The 23,680-nt window shown below is 44.3% G+C and overlaps 1 protein-coding gene across 1 annotated transcript in view; it reads left to right on the top strand.

Annotated features, from left to right (window-relative positions):
- Positions 1 to 12,314: 12,314 nt before the first annotated feature.
- Positions 12,315 to 23,680, top strand: part of LOC111153786 (dynein cytoplasmic 2 heavy chain 1) — a 309,334-nt gene continuing 297,968 nt past the window's right edge. Inside the window, 8 exon segments of the mRNA XM_022513025.1 lie at positions 12,315 to 12,509; positions 16,166 to 16,336; positions 16,743 to 16,878; positions 18,502 to 18,620; positions 19,639 to 19,783; positions 20,677 to 20,909; positions 23,250 to 23,384; positions 23,491 to 23,604. Of these exon segments, the coding sequence (XP_022368733.1) occupies positions 12,315 to 12,509; positions 16,166 to 16,336; positions 16,743 to 16,878; positions 18,502 to 18,620; positions 19,639 to 19,783; positions 20,677 to 20,909; positions 23,250 to 23,384; positions 23,491 to 23,604 (1,248 nt within the window).

The following is a 23,680-nucleotide window of genomic DNA, read 5'->3' as shown; positions in this document are numbered from 1 at the left end:
CGCCCCTGGCCGGAAGTGACGCCAGCGCGGCGACGGCCGCCGGCAGGGGCGTGGCCGCGCGGGGCAGCGCGCGGCCGGGGTGGTGCCGCGGGGAGCCCGGGCGTGGTGGTGTGGCCGTGCACGGCTCTCGGCCTCTGTGGGTCGCCCGCGGGCCCCGGCCTTTGTCGCGGGGCCACTCCCTGTCCCTCGTGCTGGGGGACCCCTGTCCTCTGCGGCCCGGAGCGAGCCGGTGGAGCAGGCCGCGGGGCACCCGCTGCGGGGCCGCCTGGAGCCCCAGCTGTGGCTCTCCCGGCGCCCGCCCAGCTCGCCGTCCAGGTGAGGGGCACGCGGCGGCGGCCGGCCGGGCGAGGAGGGCCCCTCCCAGACCCTCCAGAGCCCTGCGGCGGAGCGGAGCCGGTGGGCCGGCCTGCGTGCGTCCGAGCTGCAGGTGCGCGCGGCTGCCGCCGGGCCGCGGACAAATAGCGACCGACGTTTCCCCCGGGGGCTCCGGCTCCGGACACGCCGCCTCCGCCCGCTCGCTCGCGACGCCCCGTGCTCAGTGCGGCGTGGACCGACCCGGCACCGAGGCGTGCTGGGGTCCCCCAGAGCAGTGTGATCCCACAGTAGCGGGGTCCGTCTGCCTTCCTGGGAGCCCTGTCTTCCGGGTCCGCCCGTGTCGTCCCCAGTGTAGCATTTCTCTCTCTCTCTCTGCGGGGATCTCACAGCACTTCGTCCGCTCAGGTGCTCACGGGCCTTCAGGTCGTTCCAGGTCTCGGCCCTGGGGCGAGGAGAGCTTTCCGGGTTGACGTTTCCGTTACCTTTGACCCTAGAACAGCCCAGGTTGGCGTCGCGGAGCCTCTCAGAGGCGGATGTCTGCTTCGGTGCTGTAAGAGTGCTTCCCTTGGGGTTTTCTTCCCAACCTTTTTTCTCTGGCTGATCCAGTGTCAGTGCAGCGGGTAGTACCTGCGACCCAGGGAGTCTGTGCTCATCCGCTGCTCGTGGGGCGGGTGAAGGTCCTGAGTGGGCTGCTGGCGGTAACGTGTCTGGGAGTCAAAACTTATAAACAGATTTTCAACTAAGCGCGGGAGTGTTGGTGCTTCTGACGCCCATGTCATACAAGGGGCGCCTGTACTCCTGCAAGGGGAGTTGCTGGGTCACATGATAGTTCTCGTTTTGTTTTTGGAGGATCTTCTATACTCTTTCCCAGAGCAGCTGCACCAGTTTGCACTCCCACCAACAGTGCAGGACGGTTCTTTTTCCTCCATCCATGCCAGAACTTGCGGTCTCATCTTTCTGACAAAGGCCATTCTAACATGGACGGGAGGTCATAATTCACTGTGATTTTAATATGCATGTCCCTAATGACTAGTGCTATAAAACATCTTTTCATGTACGTGTTGGCCTTTCATATATATTCTTTGCAGAAATGTCTGTGTAGTCCTTTGCCCATTTTTTAATTGGGTTATTGGTTTCGTGGCTGTTTGTTGAGTTGTATGAGTTCTTTATATGTTTTGGATATTAACACCTTATCAGGCATATGGTTTGCAGTTGTTATCCCCATTCCGTAGATTGTCCTTTCACTTTATTTTGCTGTGCACAAACTTTTTAGTGTGATATACTCCCACTTACGTTTTATTTTGTTGTTTATGCTTTCAGTGTCACAGCCAAAAGTTGTCAGGAAGACCATGTCAGGGAGTTTTATTCCTGTTTTCCGCTGTGAGTTTCATGACTTCAGGTCTTACAGTTAAGTCGTTAATTAACTTGAGTTAATTTTTCTTTTAAGATTTTATTTATTTATTTGTCAGAGAGAGAGAGAGATAGCACACAAGCAGCCAGAGTGGCAGGCAGAGGCTGAGAGAGAAGCAGGCTCCCCGTTGAGCAGAGACCCCGATGCAGGACTTGATCCCAGGACCCTGGGATCGTGACCTGAGCCAAAGGCAGCGGCTTCACTGACAGAGCCACTCAGTTGCCCCATCTTGAGTTAATTTTTGTGAGTGGTGTATGAGCACGGTCCAGTTTCATTCTTTTCCATGTGAACATTCAGTTGTCCCAGCACCATTTATTGAAGAGACTCTTTTCTCCATTGAGTATTCTTTAACGAGGAACTCCTCACAGAACAGCTACAGCTGCTGCTTCTAGACCGAGAAGGAGAAGAGCCCACCGCACCTGGCCTTTAGGCTGGATAGGATCTCACTTGCATCTGTGGAATTCTCTGGGGGAAAAAAATGAAAGCACGAGTCTATGGATGTTATTCACTCATTAAGTTTATTACTCACACAAAACTTAATGATCACTTAAACCAGGAACTGCGCTGGGTTTAGGGATATAAAGACAGGCGTGACTCCTGTATTCGTGAATCTTACAGTCAGCTGGGGGGGATGACATGGGTGCATTTGCGTTTAAGAGAATTTTAGGAACAAAGAATAGGGCCAATAGTTTACAGTCATCAGTGGTATTAAAGAGATGATGATTTCCAGAGTGATGGAGTCGGTCTTCTTCACTGTCTTTTGGTCTGTACCTGCTGCCGCCGCCGTACCTCTTTGGTCAACATGGGCCATTCCAGTTACTCACGGAAGGGGCGTCACTGCCCCTGAGCAGTACGTACGCACTGAGGTACATGGTTTTTATCTTTTCTGTTGCTAACACATGGAAAATACATTCGTTTCCATCAAGAAGCCACCTACTGTGGAGAAGCAAAGTATGACACAGTACTGTGGTTCTTTTTGTGTAGAATTTTTTTAATGGAGATAATGAGAGGGAAGGAGAGGCATGAAGCATTTACCTTAAGCAGAAACTCACATGTTCTCGTTTCAAATCCAAAGATGCTCAGTGACTTCAGGTAAGATGTAAACCCTTTATCCTTCATCTTATCCTACTGTAACATAGAAGGATAGAGAAAAACACAATTAAATATCCATCTAGCACAGCAGTGGACACGGATTCATGCCAAACGGCAGTAAGCAGAAGGACACAGCCACAGCTCAGCCATCTACTCAGCACCCTAATTACACGCACATCCCTCAGCTTTTGAAGGTTATAGAAGGAAATGATGAAAAAGGTATTTTAGAAGAGTTGCATCTGAGCTGAGGCAGCCAAAAATGGGCCCCTAAAAGGTGTTAATTTATATATTCTGTACACAGTTTATTTTTTCTTAACACCTCTTTAAAATAGGGCATTGGCACTTGCCAGAAAAAGAAGCAACACAAAAAAATAAATAGATTTCTGGGATGCCACACGGAATTTTGGTCCTGGATCCGCATCAATACTCCTTTCCATACATTATTCTCAAAACAACCTTGCAGGCCAACATTTTATAAACTATTTCCACGCACATAAAACAGAAAAGTTGGAGGAGAACAGTAGAAATGAGATGCTAGAACATCTTTCACACAAGCCCACAATGACTCCTACTGCTCGAGAGAGGCCCAGTAGTGCATAACTACGGAACACATGCCAGGCATCCTCCATGCTCTAAAGCAGGGTGCTAAGCACATCACCTGCAGCCCGACTGTGGCTGTGGTTCTCTCTGGGACCCCACACGGAGAAGCCACCATCTGGGGCCACTGCCTTCCGTCATGGCGGAGGGGACAGAAAACATGATGAATCCCACGCTGGCTGTTGAACATCCTGCTCTAAGTGACCACTTCTGTTTCAGTCCTGTGTCTACTCCGGAGTCCATCAAGACCTGAATGTATCATCCTGCAGAGAGAGGCTCCAAATGAAAAGAAGTATAGTCTACAATAATAAGGGGTTGGAATGAAATTGTATTTAGGATCCAGGGAAGAATGAGTTGACAGGTTTTTGTTTTTTTTTTTTTTAAGATTTTATTTATTTATTTGACAGAGATCACAAGTAGGCAGAGAGGCAGGTAGAGAGAGAGGAGGAAGCAGGTTCCCCGCTGAGCGGAGAGCCTGATGCGGGGCTTGATCCCAGGACCCTGGGATCATGACCTGAGCTGAAGGCAGAGGCTTTAACCCACTGAGCCACCCAGGCACCCCATGAGTTGGCAGTTTTGAAGGGACACTATGAAAAAGCAAACCTCCGGCCTCACAGAGACCCCCTCTGAGTCTGAGCCTTATGCAGCTAGCCAAGATGAGCTTCAACTGTTACATATTTTTAAAGTAAAAAACCCAAACCAAGTGTTCTTTTCATTTTGATCTTATAGTCCTAATTCTTGAGGTAATAAGAATGACACTTATCCTGTATATTGGTCACGAGCAAGAATGTGCAGAGAAGAAAAGCACGCAAACATTTTTTCAAAAAAACCCTCTCTCGAGCAGTAGGAGTCAGTGTGGGTTTGTGTGAAAGATGTTCTAGCATCTCATTTCTGCTGTTTCCTCCACAGGCTAAAAAACGCAGGCAGTTCTCAGACAACCTTCAGCGAGTTGTCGCACAGTCTATCTGCAACCCTGTCTTCCATCCACACAGGTTCTGGGTAGAACCCACATGCAGGCCCAGCTGCACATCTGTGGGGCCCAGAGCAACAGGAATACACAGTCCCTTGTTCAGACCTGACTGGATGCTCTGCCCTGTGAGAGCCGGCCACTGAACCCTCCCGAGCACCAGGCTGTGCGCGACAACAAAGGGAGCTCAGATGAGAATTGGTTGGTGTTCTGGAGGGGGTAGAGGGTACTAAGGAATTCTACAGATCAAGGCCCTTTTAACGTTAGAAAAGCTGACTGCTCCTAGACCCTAGGTCTAGGTAATAACTTCCTAAAAGCTTTAAGTGACAAAAAGGCACTAAAAGCTCTCTCAGTTCAAAACCGAGAAAAAAAAAAGGCGACACAATCTTTCTGCAAAGATCAGATGAAAGGTTCTGACCTTGCCATGAAACTTGGTGTTTTGGAGAGCCTTCAGATAGCCTCGTTTGTTGAGAGAAAGGGGCACGTATATGAGGAAGCAGAGATGAATCGTTATGGAGACTTCTGTATGGAAAGAGCTGTGGGATTTATAATACGGGAACCAGAAGCACATTTATCAGAAAGCCAAGTTTTTGAGGTAATCGTATTGGTAAAGAAACCATACGCCCTGATTAAATAAACACTTTGAGCCTTAAAACAAACAAGCTCTCGGAGTGTCCCCAGCAGGATGCCCCGATGAGCGATCTTTCTGGCTTGCATTTTGCTGGCCCACGAGGAGCCACACTTGAACCTGCATCACATGGAGATTTCGATCCCTCTCCTTTCTCCAGTAAAGGACTGCCCCATATAAGCATGCGTTGGCTTCACAGCCCCATCCCTGGCAAGAACAGGAGACACGTGACGGAAGAATCTTCCATTAGTTTCAGAGACTAAGGTCCTCAGTGGTGTAAAGTTTCATATTTTATACTTGTTAGAGACCTGTGGGGACTAAAGGTGCCAAGGTGATATTTGAAAACTTGGGTCTCTTTTCCTTTAAATCTGTCCTGAGTTACCCTCTTGAGTAATTGATGCTACCAATCTTTTGGTGCTCTATTCTCATAGCAACAGGCTGTGATGTCACAGGGTTATTTTATCACAGAAGTTATCCCAAAAAAGATGCTGAGCTGCGAAGCAGAAAGCTGTGGCTGAATTGCCTGTTCCTCAGCTATCCCTTCATGTAAATAAAAATGGAAATAGAAAATAAAAGACTCCTACTAACAGTTCATGTGAGCATTTTTATTAGGAGTTGCCATGGTACGAAGCTTTCCTTTTAGCACTTTGTATCAGTGGTTACGTATTTTTTTTTAAATCGTATTACAAGATGTTCTGTTAGAAGTCTCAGCAGGACTATCTCCTGCAAATAAAGGTAGGCTAGGTCAGGCACAGGGTCAAGAAAGCTGCATTAAAGCATTTAAAATCAGCATCATTACAGAGGAAAATATTACCTATTACTATCTTGGGAGTTTTTTTATAGTAAGAACCTTAAAGCAGTACTTTCACTAGCATACTTGATCACACTGAAAGGCAAAATTACAGGCACTGGCTCTGTTTATCAGACAAACGATTATCACTTGACGTGGCTGGTGTAGGGAAGACAGCATTCCATAAAGCCACCCCAAACTTGCTTGGTCACGTAAATTCGTGGAGTGTCCTTGGTGTGAGACAGGGTAGGTACGTCTGCAGGGGCTCCATTAGGCCACAGTGACAAAGAAGGCAAGAGCTCAGTTGTTGAAGACATGGGTTTGCTTGCTGGCATTCCACCTTGGTCCAGGGTCAGCTGGGGGCTCTGTTCTTTGTCATTCGAACAGCCATTATCTAGAACTGTGTTCATGACTCTGGCAGAAGAAAGAAAGAGGGGAGGTTATTCTGTGTGGCCCAAGCAGTATTTTTTCTCTTAACTAGAGAGATGTCTGGAAGGTGTGGTCGTCATCTGGACGGCTCTCAAACTTCTGCTCTCTCTCCTTTCGTGCACAAGGCCCAGCTGCCCCTACCTGGCCCCTGATGGTAGATGTGACCCTGCGACTTGCTTGGCTAATACAACGTGAATAGAATTGACGGGCAGAAGTTTCCAGAGCCCATGAGTGCTCTGCCACATGGTTTCTCCCTCAATACCAAGAAGATATTTGTCAGTTAAGCCTGCATATAAGCAAATATAAACCAAAGCTCAATAAATGTAGACAATGTTTACCAAGAAGTATAAAAACATCACAAAACTACACTTTAAAAAATTCTCCCCTGGCGCCTGGTTGGCTCAGTAGGTTAAGCCTCTGCCTTCAGCTCAGCTTGTGATCCCAGGGTCCTGGGATCGAGTCCCACACTGGGCTCCTTGCTCAGCTGGGGAGTCTGTGTCTGTCTGTCTCTGTGTCCCCCACCTCCTGTTCATGTACACGTACTCTCTCTCTCAAATAAATAAATAAAATCTTAAAAAAAAAATTCTGCCATTACCAGTGTTTATTTCATCTTAAAATAAGTGCGGGGTAGGGGTGCCTGGGTGGCTCAGTGGGTTAAGCCTCTGCCTTCGGCTCAGGTCATGATCCCAGGGGTCTGGGATCGAGTCCCACATCGGGCTCTCTGCTCAGTGGGGAGCCTGCTTCTCCTCATCTCTCTCTGTCTGTCTCTCTGCCTACTTGTGATCTCTCTCTCTGTCAAATAAATAAATAAAATCTTTAAAAAAAAATAAGTGTGGGGTACTGCGTCTGCCATACCTCCCATACTTCTTGCCATTAATGTTTAAAATGAAAAACACCAGCACTCAAATAAATAGTATTTAAAATTTGACAGAAGATTCAAAATATTTAAATTATTTAATCATAATGTCTTTATTTTTTAAATAATAAAACACAAGTATTACCTGCAAGGAACTCCACAATTTTTGCTCTCCTCTAATGTCTGTTTCTGGTTCTCTTTGTGAGTGGAGACTGGGGAAAATCATACCCAATCATCACATTTCTGGCTTCTTCCCTGCCTCCTGTACTCTGCCCAGGATTCCTGGGGGGCAGGAGGAGCACAGAAGTGCAGACCAAAGAATTAACTTCGGCTGTGTGTTACAAACAGACAAACACTAACTCCCTCGCTTACACAGCTCCTTCCTCTCTCCCCATAATTTTCAGTGCAATTGACTATGGAGGAAAGGGCTTCCTGTGTCCCAGCAGGAATGGTTGGCGACCACTCACTGACTTATTAACAGTCAGAAGAAATAGAGTTCCTTTGGTCTTAGGGCGTAAATATATGTAAGTATTAAATGTCTCATTAGCATGTATCTTTCATTATGCTGGTGACTGTAATCCCCAAGTGCCACGCCCTAGGTAAATCGCAGCTTTGGTGAGCCTGAAGAAGGGGTTCTGAAAACACCCATCATGCATGGCCCCCCACTGTCTAAGAAGAGTTAACTAGAGGGTTACTGCTGTACTATGAACAGTTCTACAACAGTCCTGTGGCATGTTTTTCCTTAAACTGAGTCAGTGTAAGGAGCATATTTAATAAGGGGAACAATTTTTATAACTAGCATCGTAATGTAGTTGGCTCAGTCTTTGTCAAACATAATGGATCAAACAGAAAAACATTTTTTCCTCTCATAGAACAGATGGGGATCTGTTAGAGATCAACTGAAACAATGGAGCCCTGCAGACATGGAAGACCTTTTTGGGGGTTGGGAGGTCCCAGTGTCTTCACAACCTAAGACATTTTCACTGATAGTGCAAGAGCACTGGTGTGTGTGGTAGTTAGAATTCTCAGCTGGCGTGAGGCTTTGCATACCATGTGACCCTCTAACTTTGAGCTGGGGGTGACACCTGTGAAAGGGATGGGTGATCACTCCCATGCTGAATTTACTACTCAGCTGACTTTGACTTAATAAAGGAGGTTATCCACTGGGTCTGGTCGAATCAGGTGAACCCTGAGAGGGAATAAGGCCTTTCCTGTTGTAAGAGGTTGGAGACACAAGGTCGAGCTGGTGTGTGGGCGCTGCAGAGAGAGGTGAGGAACGTGGGGGCCTTGACCTACTCACGAGCTGGTGTGTGGGCGCTGCAGAGAGAGGTGAGGAACGTGGGGGCCTTGACCTACTCACGGTCACTGCAGTTGACTTCCAGCAAAGAAACGGGGACTGCAGTCTTATACCTGCAAGGAATTTAATTCCGCCTCCACGATGGGAGCTGGGAAGAGGAGCCTAAGCTGACAATGACTCAGTCTGGGCAGCACCTTGATCTAAGTCCATGAGACCCTCAGCAGACAACCAGGCATGTGGTTTCCCATGACGGATGGAGAGGGTGTCCAGCTGATGGTTCCACGTTTGTAGCACTCTGTGAGGAACAATAGCACAGATCCAGGCCAGGACGCAACACTGTTCCAGTAGTCACCTGTTCTTCACCTCCATGAGCCACAAGAGAGTGTCCTTCCTAAAGGAGTAGAGACTATCGACTTCCCCAATCCCAGAGCTGGAGAGCAAGTCATCGCACCGCTCTGAGAGATGCAATTCAAGGCACACAGGGCATGTGGGCCGCATGCAGAGGCACAGTGGCTGCCTTCCGGGAAAGACCTGCCACTGGAGTCGTGGTCTGCACCAGCAGCTTGTGTCATGCAAGACCACGCTTACCCCAAGAGTGACAAAAACTACGATTATGCAGATGGGATATATGGCAGACGTTTTTCCCAGAAATGAATGAAATAAGGCTATCATTTCGGGGAAAAGAACTGACACCATTTGTTGCCAATCTTGCATGCAAGAAATAGAATTTTGGAAATTTAAGTTCTCTGATGTAAGCTTGACAAACTCTTCAGACATAAAAACTTTTAAGATCAGTGGTATACCGACGGATGTGATTTTTAAAATATTGCATAATGAAATGTATTCACACTTGGAAGATCCTCATAGCTCAGTCAACCAGTATTTTTCAAAGGACCAATGCGTGATGTTACAAAACTGCGTGGGTCAAAGATCCATTCAGCATGCATGATAATCAATGGTTTTTAATGTAGCTGAGTGTGAAATGTTGAATCACTGATATGGTTCCAGATTTCCAAACCGCAACTAGCCTTAAGAAACTACCACTTGTGGAATGTTAGTAACAATGAGCAACATTCACAATGATCTGAAAAGGCTGTTAACGTTCTTTCCCATTTTCGAACTACACGTCTATGTGAGGCCAGGTGTCTGCAGGTACTTCACGGGTCAGCTTTTTGTAAGAGATAGCATGAAGAGGCGGAGAGCGGGTCTAGTTGTCTCCAACTAAGGCATAAAGAGATTAAAAAAAAATGTTAAACAATGTCAGTCTTTTGACCAAGTTTATGTTTGTGTGGGGAATTCTATTTTTAAAAATATTTATTTAGAGAGGGAATGAAAGCATAAGGCGGGGGAGGGGCAGAGGGGAAGGGAGAGGGACAATAGGACTGTTTGCTGAGATGGAACCAGACATGGGGCTCGATCTCATGACCCCAAGATCAAGACCTGAGCAGAAACCAAGAGTTGACACTTAACTGACTGAGCCACCCAGGAGCCTACAAATAATTAATTATCTTTATAAAAGCATGTCACTTATGTTACTAAGTCATGGACTTCTTATTTTTAAATAGATGAATAAATATGTTTAAGGAAGTCTCGGTTTTCATGACTGTTACAGTAACTATTGATAGAAATAATGCACAAAAAATCTTTTTGGTATCTGCAGTAATTTTTTAAAGTATAAAGACCTGACATTAAAATGTTTGAGATATGCCAATATTGATCAAAATCAGGAAAGCTTGGCTCAGAAAGGCTTTGTCCCTTGTTCTTCAGCTTACATTTCCTGTTTTCATGCCACCTGCTAGCCCACTACTAAACCAACGACGTACATTCAATTAAGATACAAAACAAACAGCACCCTACTGCTGATATAAATTGCTCTGTTGGTGGCTTAATTTACTATAAAAAGCAGACCATATACATACGCACAAAATGGTCCAAACACATAAAGGTTATTTCTTGTTTGTTTAACAGCTGCTGGTCCTGCTCCTTACTGAGCAAGGAGCCCTGCGACCTACACATTTATGGTTTTGTCATCTCTTGTTTTATATCCAGCTGGCAAAAGATGAAGGTGCACTCACTTCTTTCAAACCCTGGCTTGTAAGTGGCACACATTACTTCTGCTCACATCCTATGGGTGAGAATGAGTTAATGGCCACAACTGGAGAGTAGCCACTTCTTAGCCATGGAAGGAGAGAAGGGATATTGGCGGGAGGCTGGCTGGCCTCCACTGTGATGTAGAGCCTGGAGATCTATTTGGGCAGCGGTCTTCGTTCTACAACTAATCATCTGCGTATAAGTTAGTTATATCTGAGATTCCTTCTGATTTATTGAAGCTTCATGAGTACAGAGACCTAATTGGTCTTTGGTCCACTCTATGGCTAATTTTAGGTACACAGCAGTGACAAAATTCCTACCCTCATTGGGCTTACGTTGTCAAGTGGAGTTTCTAGGATTCTTGATGTCTGGGTTACACTATATCTGAACAGTCAAATGCTGTATCTTGTGGAAGTCCAAAGCCCAACAAAGATTCCTACAAATTCCTGGGAGGATGACATTCACTACATCCCATCTGCTTCCCAGACTCATGTTCCTACCTGCCTTCATACCTACCACATTGCCATGGATGCTGAATGCAACCATTTCACACATTTCCACCAGAATGGCTCACCTAGACCAAGCATTTGTCAGTACAGGCGCTTTCCTGAAGACCACGTGAAGGGTCATAATGTCCGCTGCAGAGCAAAAATCTCTGTGTCCATATTTAGCCATCTTTGCTTCCAAAATCCGTCTTAGCTACCTAGTCATCTCGGGCTCCTGTTTGGATTTTTTCCCATCCAGTGGCCAGCAACCCAATTCATGGACTCCTCTCTCCCACTTTGAGGATTATTTCTTGAGAATTTGAATTCCTTTCCCTTTATAATTCACAGCGTCCCACTTTCTTTAGTTCCCATTCCCAAATCCCACTTAAGATGATCAGAAGATAAAAAGACCCTCTTTCCAATTATAAAAGAATAGAGTTTTACGAGGAAGTTGTGAAAATTGAATGCAAATTAATTTGCATTAATTAATTAGAGTTCCTCAGGATGAAGGCTCTAACCGGAGGCTAGATGATGCCCGACCAGACCACGAAGTCCTTCAAGGGCAGGGCGCACGTCCAGGGCCTAGCCCAGGGCCGGCACACAGCAGCACGCAGCCAAGTCGGGCGGTTTTGAGCTCCGATGCGCGACTGCTGAGCGCGGTTCCGCGGTCTGCAGGGCGCCGCGCGGAGACCACGGCACGGCCCCGCCGCTGCTGCGTTCGTACGGAGAGCGGGCGCAGCCGGCGTCGGTTGCCGAGCGAGCGAGCGGGCAGCAGCTGGCTTCGGGCATCCCGCACAGGCTGCTGTCCGGGCAACAGCCGAGACGGAAGACCGGTGGTCGTGGTTTTTCGGGAACCGGCAGCGGAGCACCAGGGCGCAGGTGCGGGATGAGGCAGCGCAGCAAGCGGCGCGGGAGGAGGACGCGGGATCACGGCCCCCCCCCCCCCCCCCCCGGCGCTCTCCCTCGGCCTCTTCCCAGGGCGGCCTCCGCCTTCCGCCGCAGCCCGGCCCGCACCGGTCGTCCCCGCAGACCCGGCCTGGCGCCGGCGGCTGCAGGTGCGGCGGGAGCCCCAGGGCCCGGCGCTCCGGGGTCCGGGTCCCGCGGCCTCCGCGCGGCTGCACGGCCTCCGCCGCCCCCCACCGGCCGCCACGAGAAGTCCGCGCGGGGAACACGCGGCGGGAGCCCTCCAAGCCCACCGCCCCCGAGCGCCTCCGCGGACCGTGCGTGCGCGTGCCCGAGCGCTAACGCACACGCCGCGCGCACGGCCGCGCCGACGTCGCGCTCCGTCGCCATAGCGACTGGCCCTGGCAACCGCGAAGCCTGCGGGCTGGCGGGCGGGCTGCGGGGGCCGGCGCCATGGCGGGCGCGAGCAGGGACGTGCGGAAGGTCTTCATCTTCACCACGACGCAGAATTACTTCGGGCTGGTGTCGGAGCCCTGCGGCCAGCCGCTCGTGTGCAGCGGCCCCGAGATCAACAACTTCCTGGACGACGGCAACCAGATGCTCCTGCGGGTGCAGCGCTCGGACGCCGGCGTCTCCTTCTCCAACGCGGTACGGCCCCCCCAGCTGGGCACCCCCCGGAGCGGGCCCCGCCCCCCCCCCCCCGGGGGCCCCCCCCCCCCCCCAGGCTCGGGCTCCCTCCTCCGGGACCCCCGCGGCCTATCCCCCGGAGAGGGCCCTGCTCAGCCCTTATCAGGGACCCCCCACTCAGGCTCCCCTCTGAGCGGGACCCGCTTCAGTCCCACGTCAACCTGCCTCCTGGACACCCCCGTCCCCCCCCGTCCCCCCCCGTCCCCCCCGCCCCTCCCCTCCTTGGGTCTTCTCCTTCGGGGGGGTCCTCCCTCATCTCCCCTAGCCCCCCCACCCGCCGCCAGGTCTCCCCCCACGCTGTGCTTAGCTGCACTCACGCACCTGAGCAGAGCACCTCTGAGCTCTCCTAGTTTTGCTTTGTTCTTAAACACTACACGTGTGTTACAATTAAAAAGAAATCATCTGTCTTACCGGAAAAGTTGTTTTTCTCCTCCCTCTTGAGGTTCTTTGAGGCAAATTGTAATGTATCTTTTTTGGGGTATGCGCTGAGCTTAAATGGACTCGAGGGAAAGGTTGGTTAGGAGTTCAGATCTTTTAGGAAATAGTAGAATACGAAGTTTGAATTCTTTTTTTGAGTGGGCAGTATGTGATTGACTCACTGACCATTGGCGCTGCTGCCTGCACCGGCCGGCCGGCTCAGATAAGGAAACCTGAGGGTGGTACTCTGAAGAATGGTGTCAGGCATTGCAGGGTTCAGTAAAAGCAGCAAAGACCTATTGTAAAACCTCTTCCTCTCCTGTTTGCCCGAATCTGAAGGTCCAGGAGAGTCTTCCCACAGCAAACCTGGAGGGTAGTTTTGTTCCACGATTGAGTCATTCACCAGGAATCTGTAGTCTTGGATGTAATTCGATTCTCTTCAATAAACTTTGATTTTGAACTCTACATATTCAGGGCACTTTGCGGGGCTCCACTGGTCTAGAAGACACTCTTCAGGCACTGCTTTATGGCCTCGATGCGCATGGGCTCATTCAGTGTTCACAGCAACACTTTAAAGCGGGTTTGTCTTCATTTCCATTTTATGGCAGAAGAGGGAAATGAGGCACAAATGTTCCATCCCAAGTAGTAACCACTCCACTGCTCTAACTGGTCGTAGAATTCAGAGTGGGAGTCTCTGCCTCTGCCTTCCAGAGCCTCCCTCCAGGGGCCTGAGGTGACCTGCACCACTCAACAACTTCAGGGTACACTGTTGGAAGTGCCACTGAAAGTTTAAGGAGAGTGTGGTCCAGGGAAAACACCAGGAGGAAGGGTTTGGATTGCTGAAAATGTATCTTGGGTTGGGTACTGAAAATTGAAGTGATAACTTTTTTTTTTTAAGATTTATTTATTTATTAAAGAACGAGAGCCCAAGAATGGGGTGAAGGCCAGAGGGAGAAGCAGACTCCACGCTGAGCAAGGAGCTTGTTGTGGGGCTCGATCCCAGGACTCCGGCATCGAGACCTGGACCCGGGCAGATGCTTAACCGATATTTCAGGTGCCCTGAAGCGTTAATGCTGTCGAGGCTAGAGTCCAGCAATATATTTTACATTTAGTCATACAGCACACTACAGACTTGCAGTTATGTTTGAAATGTCTTGCTGTGTCTTATGTTGTAGATGTCTGGCAGTCAGCGGGATCTGATAAGTTAATAAATATTGAGTACTTAGGATGGGCCTGGTACTGTACAGGATGCTTGGAATAAAGCCTTGAAAACGGCAGAATTTGTCTTCAAGGAGCAGCATTGTAGTGCACAAAGGCAGGGTAAACATGTACACACAGATACATAAATGTAACATAATTTTGGGCATGGATAAGTGCGGTTAAGATCAAAATAGAAGGGCGCCTGGATGGCTCAGTCAGTTAAGTGTCTGCCTTCGGGTCAGGTCATGATCCACGGGTCCTAGTCCTCTGTTGGGCTCCCTGCTCCATGGGGAGTCTGCTTCTCCCTCTCCCTTTGCTGCTCCCCCTGCTTGTGTGCTGTCTCTCGCTCGCTTAAATAAAAATCTTAAAAAAAAAAGATCAAAATAGAGTAATGTTGAAGTACTGATGAGGGAGGGATGGAGGGGGAAGGGCTCCCTGTCAGGATTAGTGAGCTTTGAAGTGAGATTTCCATGATAAGCTGTAGGCAGACAGAAGATTTAGAGGAAGCATGTTCTAAGCAAAAGATACGCACCAGAGCCCTCTTCATTTTTTAAAAAACCTGTTTTTGCTTTAGGGCTGCGCAAACACAGGCAGCAGGCCATGGTCGGCTGGTGCCTGATGGATCCCAGTAGGTGAGAGAATTATTTTGCAACCTCAAAACAGAAAATTTTTTGTGCTTTGAATGAAGAGCTATCCGAATTTCCTCAGTTAAGGGAAAATCACAGTTGCCACTGGTCAGGAAACTGGCAGGAAAGGCAGCGAGGAGTGCTGGTTCTGTTTTCCTCTTCTTGGGAATGAGGAGCAGCTGCAGCCCACTGCTGCTTGCTAGGACAAAGCTCGTCATCTATCGTGGCAGGGGTGGGGGGGGGGGGGGACTCGGCCAGTGACTGTGGGTAATGTTTTCCAAGTTTGATGACAAAATACATATTCTCTGAATTTTCTTTCTTTAGATAGGTGGGAGAAAGAGAGTACCGGGGTATGTACAGTTTAACCACTAAAGAGTGAATTTTTCAAATCTATCTATCTGTAGTTTATTGTTTTTGCTTGTAATTGGAATAAAATGATCATACTGCAATAGAATTTTAATGTGTGCAAATGGCATTTTGAGAAATGCGGCAATACTACGTAAATGCCAGTTCCTTTTTTGTGCCTAGAAAATATAATGATTAGGGTAAAAGAAAAGTAGCATGAAATCTCACTCATCTATAAGGAGTTTTCATGCACAGCAGTGAACTTGTTTCAAAGCTTTTTAATACATATACTTCTCTTTCTGGAAAAAGAAATGAGAGCAACTGTGAAAATGCATATATAAAGCAAAAACTTATTTTGGGTAAGACACTTTTCAGCCAATGGACTAATTACTGTGAACTGACCTATTTTAAACATGGTTGCTTTAGTGAATTCCAATTTAGCTCCTCCAATACCGACTTTAATCTAGTTATACAACTTAAATGAAAAAGTTTGATGCACAAATACTTTAAGGAAACGTTTTTGATTCAGATAGAGATAAACATAGGAGATAGACACGTCTGTTTTGGTAGTTTTGAGTTTGTGACTTAAAAAGCACATTTAAAATGCTAGTTTCAGGTGAGAGGGTAATAAACATCCTTGGTTTAGACTTTTTGGAATAGAGTGGAAACATACACTACTAATCAGTGTGTGCCTGGGGTGCACAACTTTGGTCTGTAGTATTACTGAATCTGGTTAGAGTGGAGTAGTTAGCAGTATATGCCCACAATATTTATATAGTCCTCTCTCTGTTTGCAAACCACTTGTCACCGTGGCTTTAGGATATAGTCACACATAAGTGGGGATGCATTTTAAAACCCAGATACTCTTAAGGAACAGGGATGGATTGGTTGTAATATACTGTAATTATTTTAAAGTAACTAATTTTTTCCCAAGGGATAACAAATACAGTAATAGAACAGTTTTAGGGAAACATTTCTTTCAAATACTTTCCTGAAAGTAACATTAAAAATCTTTTGTTTATCACTTAGATTGATTTTGCTGACACAAAAGATAAAGTGCTGGTGTTTTTCAAGCTGCGACCTGAAGTAATTACTGATCAGAATCTACATAATAACATTCTGGTTTCGTCTATGTTAGAATCACCTATAAATTCTCTTTACCAAGCGGTACGGCAGGTATTTGCCCCGGTGTTGTTAAAGGTGAGTGAGCCAAAGGAGCTGGGTGGTCACTCTTTTAAAGCTAGGTATTTGTATAAATATCTTTATAAACCAAGATACATATTTTATTTGCTGTTAATATCATTATTTTAGTGTTTTAAATGTTATAAAAATTATAAAAAAATTTAAAGTCAACTTTGTTGACAGAGAAATGGGAGAAAGAGATAAATGTAATCCATATCAGCTTTTATGTTGTAATATAGTAAATGATTTTATAAAGTTTTACCTGTTGAAAGGCTTTTTTTCCCTCCTTCATGAGATGGAGGGCAGTGGCAGGCTTTGAGTGAAACAGGTGTATTTGGACTTATTTCTCTCAACAGTATTTTAAAGAAGCCAGTTTGATCGGAAAACTTTTGATCAATGTTTGCTCTTGTCTATTTTTCTTCAGGACCAGGAATGGAACAGAAACTTTGATCCCAAACTTCAGAATCTTTTGAGTGAATTAGAAACTGGGTTGGGTATAGTTCTACGAAGATCAGACATTAACTCATCAAAATTGAAATTTAAGGAAGATGACACACGAGGTATAGAACCGTAGCTTAATGAAAGAAAGTCAAAACCGTTTACTTATCAGTACTAGTATTAGTAAAGTAATACGTTTTTTCACAGATTTATTTCCATACTTTTGGATCTTCTTTGAGCTTCAGCTTCTTTTAAATGAATAGATTTACATGGATTTTGAGAGGAGGAAAATGTAATCTTTAACAATGTGCAGTTCATGGACATAGAAAATATAGTTGCCTCTCATTATTTGCAGTAGGTCTGTTCTGTAAATTCACTGTGAATATTGAATTAGTAAATACTGAACTCTTGGTCCTAGGAAGAAAACGAAGTTAGGTTCCTATGAGCCTCTGGTCATAACATTTTTATTGACTTCTCACCATGTAACCTTATTTATGTATGTTCCAGTTTTTAATATAATATTTTATATGTGTTTCTGTTTTAATATAATTAACACTTTTTAAATATAGATTGTTGATTTTTAAATATAGATTGCTGATTGATTAACATAGGCCTCAAGTGTAGCAGCTCTGTAACTCATGCCTGAAGGAACGTTCCCTAACACAAGTGTTCTCTCTGCAGTTCACACCATAGGGTTCTTGTTTTTGGCAACATTGGACCCCACTCTAGCACTATGCTTGAGAGCCATGTTAAAGAGAGAAATGACCAATAAAAAGCACAACAAATGAGAAAAGATCCAACTGAATAATAGCTAACAGAAAGGGTACTTGTTTATAGTAGGAGATAGGAAACAGGAAGGCAGTGTTGCCTTGTTCATCCTTAGCTGGGAACACGTGTGGGGGGCAGCCCCAATTTTTCATTGCTCTGGGTACATCTGTGGATGACCATAAAAGCGTTGCAAGCATTGATGGTAGATTACAAATAAATGTTAGGAATGGATGAATTCATAAATCCAGCATCCACGAGTAATGAGGATGGACCCTAATTGTCTACTTTGCAAAGACAATTGAACTTTATTTTAAAAATATGTTTTATCAGAAGCTAATTACAATTTTACTATGGCTATGAATGTTACTTGTATGAACAATTACTATGAAATGAATGACCTGTACTAATCATTATTTTAAAATGTTGGATACAGTTTTATATTTTTCTTGAACAGTAAATCAGGTGCTTTTTGAATGCCATAGACCCAGAAAGAATAGTGCACTTTGCAGCATGAGATTAAGCAACTAGAAATTGTCCAGTTCATTGGGAAATATAAAAGCCAATTGGAAAGTGAAATTATTTTAATTTGCGTATATTTTGAAACTAAATTGCGGGCATTGATTGTAATCATTTCTAATTTGGATGGTATTCCCTAACATGAATGGTGATGGAAAGCCTTGTGTTGGAGAAGCAACCTTCCAGGTAGAAGGTGTAGACAGACGGTACAGAGACAGGTGGTTTACACAAGCATAGGGAGCATACTGAGTAACAAACCGGTGAAGTGTGTGCACATTAGGTGCTGCTGGCTGTTCTTAGTGGATTTATGGAAGAACTTTCTGTCGGTAGGAAGTTATGATGCAGATTTTCCATACGTCCTCAAGAGCACAGGAAATAGGCAAAATCAGCAAATGAACCAGAAAATTTTCTGTTTTTTCGTTTTGAACTGATATTTCTTTTTTTCCTTCTCACCTTTTCAGGTATTCTTACACCAAGTGATGAGTTCCAGTTTTGGGTAGAACAAGCTCATCGTGGGAATAAACAGATTAGTAAAGAAAGAGCCAGTTATTTTAAAGAATTATTTGAAACAATTGCAAGAGTATGTGACTCCTCTATGGTTATATATAAGACTTTTGATGAAAGTACTTTAGGATTCAGTTTCCACTAGCTTTATCTTTGTTTTGACATTATTACTTGATGCTCATAAACAACATATATCCTTAGTATGTAGCAGGGTTTCCTTGAAGTGTGCCCTTAATTTGCATACAACTTAAAAACTGGAACTTTTAAGAAAATTAGATTCTCATTTCTAGTAAATGTTTTTCTCAAAAACATCATTGCTTTTCTGCAGGTACATAGGGAAAAGCAAAAGCGTAATGTACTAACAGGTTTATCTACGTGGAGGTAATATGTTCTTCTGAGGGAGTGTTCAGTTTATTCAAATTAGCATTTTGGAGTAATCTGAAATATGAAGTCTTTTTTTTTTAGTATATGTGCTGCCGAAGCGAGCACTGAAATATGAAGTCTTAGTTTTATACTTGATTGATTATTCTTTGAAATAGTCCTACAAGTTAAATAAGTGACCACTTTAAGTATGGTTACAAAAGTCTGTTCTTTTCAAAATGAATAAATAGTAATTTTTAATTTGTTCCCAGTATTATTGCAATAGTATCATTTTAACGATGTGTTTGAAATGGTTTTGAAATTTTTTGTCATAACGATGGAATGTGAAATCACAACCCTTGACTGTGATTGCGTAATCGGTAACAAGTGGTGCGGTCCGTGAGTGCTGACGCATGGGAACTGCAGTGAGGAACGTTGTCTGGTGCGAGGACCGCCTCCTTTCAGGGGCTGCAAGAAATGAAAACAGACTTTAAGAAAATTAGGTCAAGGGCAAAATAAATGAATGGACTTTGCAATTCTTATTTTTTCTTCTGGCTTTCCCGAAAACTTGTAGGGTATTTGCATAAAGAAGTAACACAGTGGCAGTAAAAGGAGGAGGGAATGATGCGGCAGGGGTTAGAATTGTGGCTATTGAAAGGTCGGGGGACATGTTGACTATATTGATGAAGCTACAGTTATAATTATTTTTAAAAATGAATGCCTTTTGGTTTTAGGAATTTTATAACTTGGACAGTCTATCCTTATTGGAAGCGGTTGACTTGGTGGAGACCACTCGGGATGTCGTAGATGATGTGTGGAGACAAACAGAGCATGACCACTACCCTGAGTCGCGAATGTTACATCTCTTAGACATCATAGGTACTGTTGAAGAAGTAAATTTTTGAAACTTTGGAAGGCTGTCTTACTTTGTTTTCTAGTTTTTCCTCCAAGCCCTTACTGAAAATGCTCCTTAATGTAATAAATGTTGCTTAGAGTAATGCTTAGAGCAGATCATACAGGATTAACCAGAAATTTGTCTATAGTTGGTTAATTTAAATCATATGTGGCAAATTCTTTGACCATTAATGCAAGTAAATTTACATAGATTTTTAGTCTCTATGCATGTATTAGCTTAAACTTTATTTTGTAATGATTTCAAAAGTCTTTAATATGTATTGGTTTACTTATTAGTAATTAAAGTGCATATATTTTTTGACCTAGAAAATACTATTCTCTTTATTATTCTCAGGAACTATTAGACAAGTACATAAAGGTAGACGTATAAGGGTAGTTACTGCTGCATTGTTTTAATGTGGGAATAGAAAGAACTAGCAATTGAGAATTGGTTATATAATGCTATCCCCGTACAGTAGTTTTTTGCACTTGAGAGATGCACATACTACCTTGAAAGATACAAAAATACAAAGAAATTTTTTGGGTCTAAGGATGTGCAGGTAGGATTTCATAGATCCTTAGTTTGCTAATATGTTTATTTTTGTCCTAGCGTGTATTCCGTAATTATTTAGTACAAACACACTTCCATTAAAAAATCTGCTTTCTGGGGCACCTGGGTGGCTCAGGGGGTTGAGCCTCTGCCTTTGGCTCAGGTCATGATCCCAGGGTCCTGGGATTGAGTCCCACATCGGGCTCTCTGCTTGGCAGGGAGTCTGCTTCCTCCTCTCTCTCTGTCTGCCTCTCTGCCTACTTGTGATTTCTGTCTGTCAAATAAATAAATAATCTTTAAAAAAAAAATTTGCTTTCTGTTTTATTAGGTGGTTCGTTTGGAAGGTTTGTTCAGAAAAAGCTGGGAACTTTGAATCTGTGGGAAGACCCTTATTATCTCGTGAAAGACCATCTGAAAGCTGGCGTTTCAGTTTGTGAGCAGTGGGTGGCGGCCTGTAATCACCTGACCGGTCAGCTGTGGCAGCGCTATGTTCCTCATCTGTGGAAAAGTGAGAAATACTTCCCTGAAACACTTGACAAACTTGGCAAACGCCTTGAAGAGGTATCATTTGATTACTTGGGTCTTTGACATACGTGTAAAGTAGGTTCTCACTTGTTCGTGCATATATTTTATAATTAGTTGGTATTACACATCTCATAGGAGTTATTTATGTTTTGGGGAAAGCATAAGAATTAAAGTTCATGTGAGATAATTTTTGGCAGTCATGTGACTGGTACCCAACTAAGTGCTGGTTTCCACCTGCTTGCTTTTTTGGGTGCGTGACTGTTCAGCTCGTAAGTTGTGAACTTCTGTTTTGTACTTCTCTGTTGTGAAAAAGATAATCAGACCCCTGTCCAGGAATAGAATCTGCTCTCAGATGTTCTCTTGGCAATTGAAGTTGTTAAGAAGCAGGGACAGCTTTTCAGGGAGTACTCGGTAGAAATATTTGGGAGAGCTGTTTAATTTACATAGGTTACAAGTTTCAGTGTAGAACTTACGTATTTAGCGTGAGGGGATAAGCAAAATGAGAATATGCAAAGATTGCAAAGCTGACTTTTCCCCTTTGTGCTTATAGTTCTTTGGGGATTTTTTAAAAACCTTTTCATTATGAAAAATTTCAAACATGCAGAAAAGCGAAACAGTATAATAAAAGCCCGTGTATCCGTCACTCAATTTCAACAGCCTCTGGCATTACTCAGTCTCTGTTCTACCTCTGTCTACCCTGCCTTCCCTTTTTTTTGGGAGTATTTTTAAAGCCGAGCCAAGAAATTGTATATGTACACCCTTAAAACAAGCACAGTACCACCATCACACTCACCAAAACCACAGTACTTTCCTAGTACCATTTTGTATTTAAGCAATGTTCCATTGTCCTGATTGTTCCAGAAGATTTTTACAGTTAGTTTACTTGAATCTGGCTGCTTCCCAGGTGAGCTATGTGATCCCTACCCGGTAAGTCAGGAGACACGCAGCCTCGGTTCCCGCTGGCAGGAGTTCAGCTTGCTCTTGGCTCTCCTTATGATGCTCTGCCTTCAGCTCTTCTAGTCGTTTACCAGACGCCGACGATCGTGAGCGGTTGTGACATAGTGATTCTCTAGTTCTTTTGTTCCTTATGCATTTCTTGGTGATGATGGAAGAACGTTTTGTCATCAGTTTTCTAGTTACCCTGAAATAGTTTGTACAGGCATGGCAAAAGACACAATTACCTTTTTCCTTGGATTTATCACTTTTTAGAATGATAAACAAGTTAGTGTCAGAGTTAAGTTTTCCATAGGCAATTAATGGAATTTTTTTTGCTACTATCATTCCGAAACCATGAGTTTTTATATTCTGTGAGTTTCAATCTGTTATGCTTATTGTTATCCTCAAATTGCTCCATCTTTGGGCATCAGATGCCCATTTTAAGTTGGCTCTTGTGTCACTTTGACATGAAGCCAGTATTTCTTTGATAACTTCCTTACTTTTAGTGCCCCCCCACCCCAAAATGTACCAGCCCAACTTGGACATTTTCTGCCTCATTCCTGGAATTACTCACTGCTCTCAAGAGGCTGGTTCTTTTTGGTGGAAAATGGTATTTAGCAATGACAGTCTGGTGGGAAAGAGCTGAATGTTACTTAGTTGTCAGTGCTTTTAGGCTTTCTCAGCAGATGGGGTTGTTACCTTAGTATTGGTGTCTTCTGCAAGAAACAAGTATCAGTAGTTTCTATTCATCTTTCCAACTCAAATGAAAGGTTATGGTGATTTTACCAACCATTTTGATTAATTTTTGTTTTTGGAAATGTTATTTATTTAATTTGTTATTTATTTCTAAATTGAAATACCACACATTTTATTCATTTAAACTATACACAGTTTTTTTTTGTTTTTGTTTTTTTTTTAAAGTAGGCTGTATACCCAGCTTGGGCCTTGAATTCATGACCCTGATATTGACTCACATGCCCTGCCGACTGACCCAGGCAGGTGTCACTGTTGGTGAAAGTTTTAAACGCCAAGTGCAACAATTTATTTCCCAGCTATTTGTAAATTATACGTGATAGGGTTGTGAACATATCATTTCACTGTTGGAAGTGCAATTTAATGCAGAATAATGAAAATCAGAAGTTCTTACTATATCAGGGACTCTAAAACGTACTTAAATGAACCTTAAACATGGCTTACCCATATTTAGAGTTCGTGTGTTTTCACCAGATTTGAGCACTTAACTGCGAGGAGTGTGACGGTGATGGACCTCCTTGAGCAGCACTGTGGCGACGATGAGTAGTATATCTCAGGTTCCCGCTCCTTGTACTCCCTTCAGTGAACCCAGTTCAAAGAGACTCTTGCTGAATATATGTAGACTCTAGACCTTTTTGTGTAGCTTTATCAATTTGAATAAATCTGTTTTAATATTTTATGTTTTAGGTTTTGGCTGTTAGAACAATCCACGAGAAGCTTCTTTATTTTTTACCTGCTAGTGAAGAGAAGATCATATGTCTGGCTCGAGTATTTGAACCTTTTACTGGCCTGAATCCTGTGCAGTATAATCCATATACTGAGGTTGAGTATATGTGTTTTTGTCTGTATAACTTCCTGTTTGTGGTGTTCTTCTCAAGGGTAGATGTTGAAAGTATTAAAAGTCTAATACTATTATTAATTTGTTTAGCCTTTATGGAAAGCTGCAGTGTCTCAATATGAAAAAATTATTGCACCTGCGGAACAAAAGATAGCAGGAAAGTTGAAAAATTATATTTCAGAAATTCAGGATAGTCCACAGCAGGTAAAATTCTGGAATATTTTACTTTTAATACTTCCCGCAAGCTGGTTTGGAAGGTATTTATGTATTAACCGAGTTG

The sequence above is a fragment of the Enhydra lutris genome, unplaced genomic scaffold (genome assembly GCF_002288905.1).
Source record: "Enhydra lutris kenyoni isolate GAN:26980312 unplaced genomic scaffold, ASM228890v2 scaffoldscaffold34, whole genome shotgun sequence".
NCBI lineage: Eukaryota > Metazoa > Chordata > Mammalia > Carnivora > Mustelidae > Enhydra > Enhydra lutris.
This window is presented reverse-complemented; position numbering and strand designations above follow the sequence as displayed.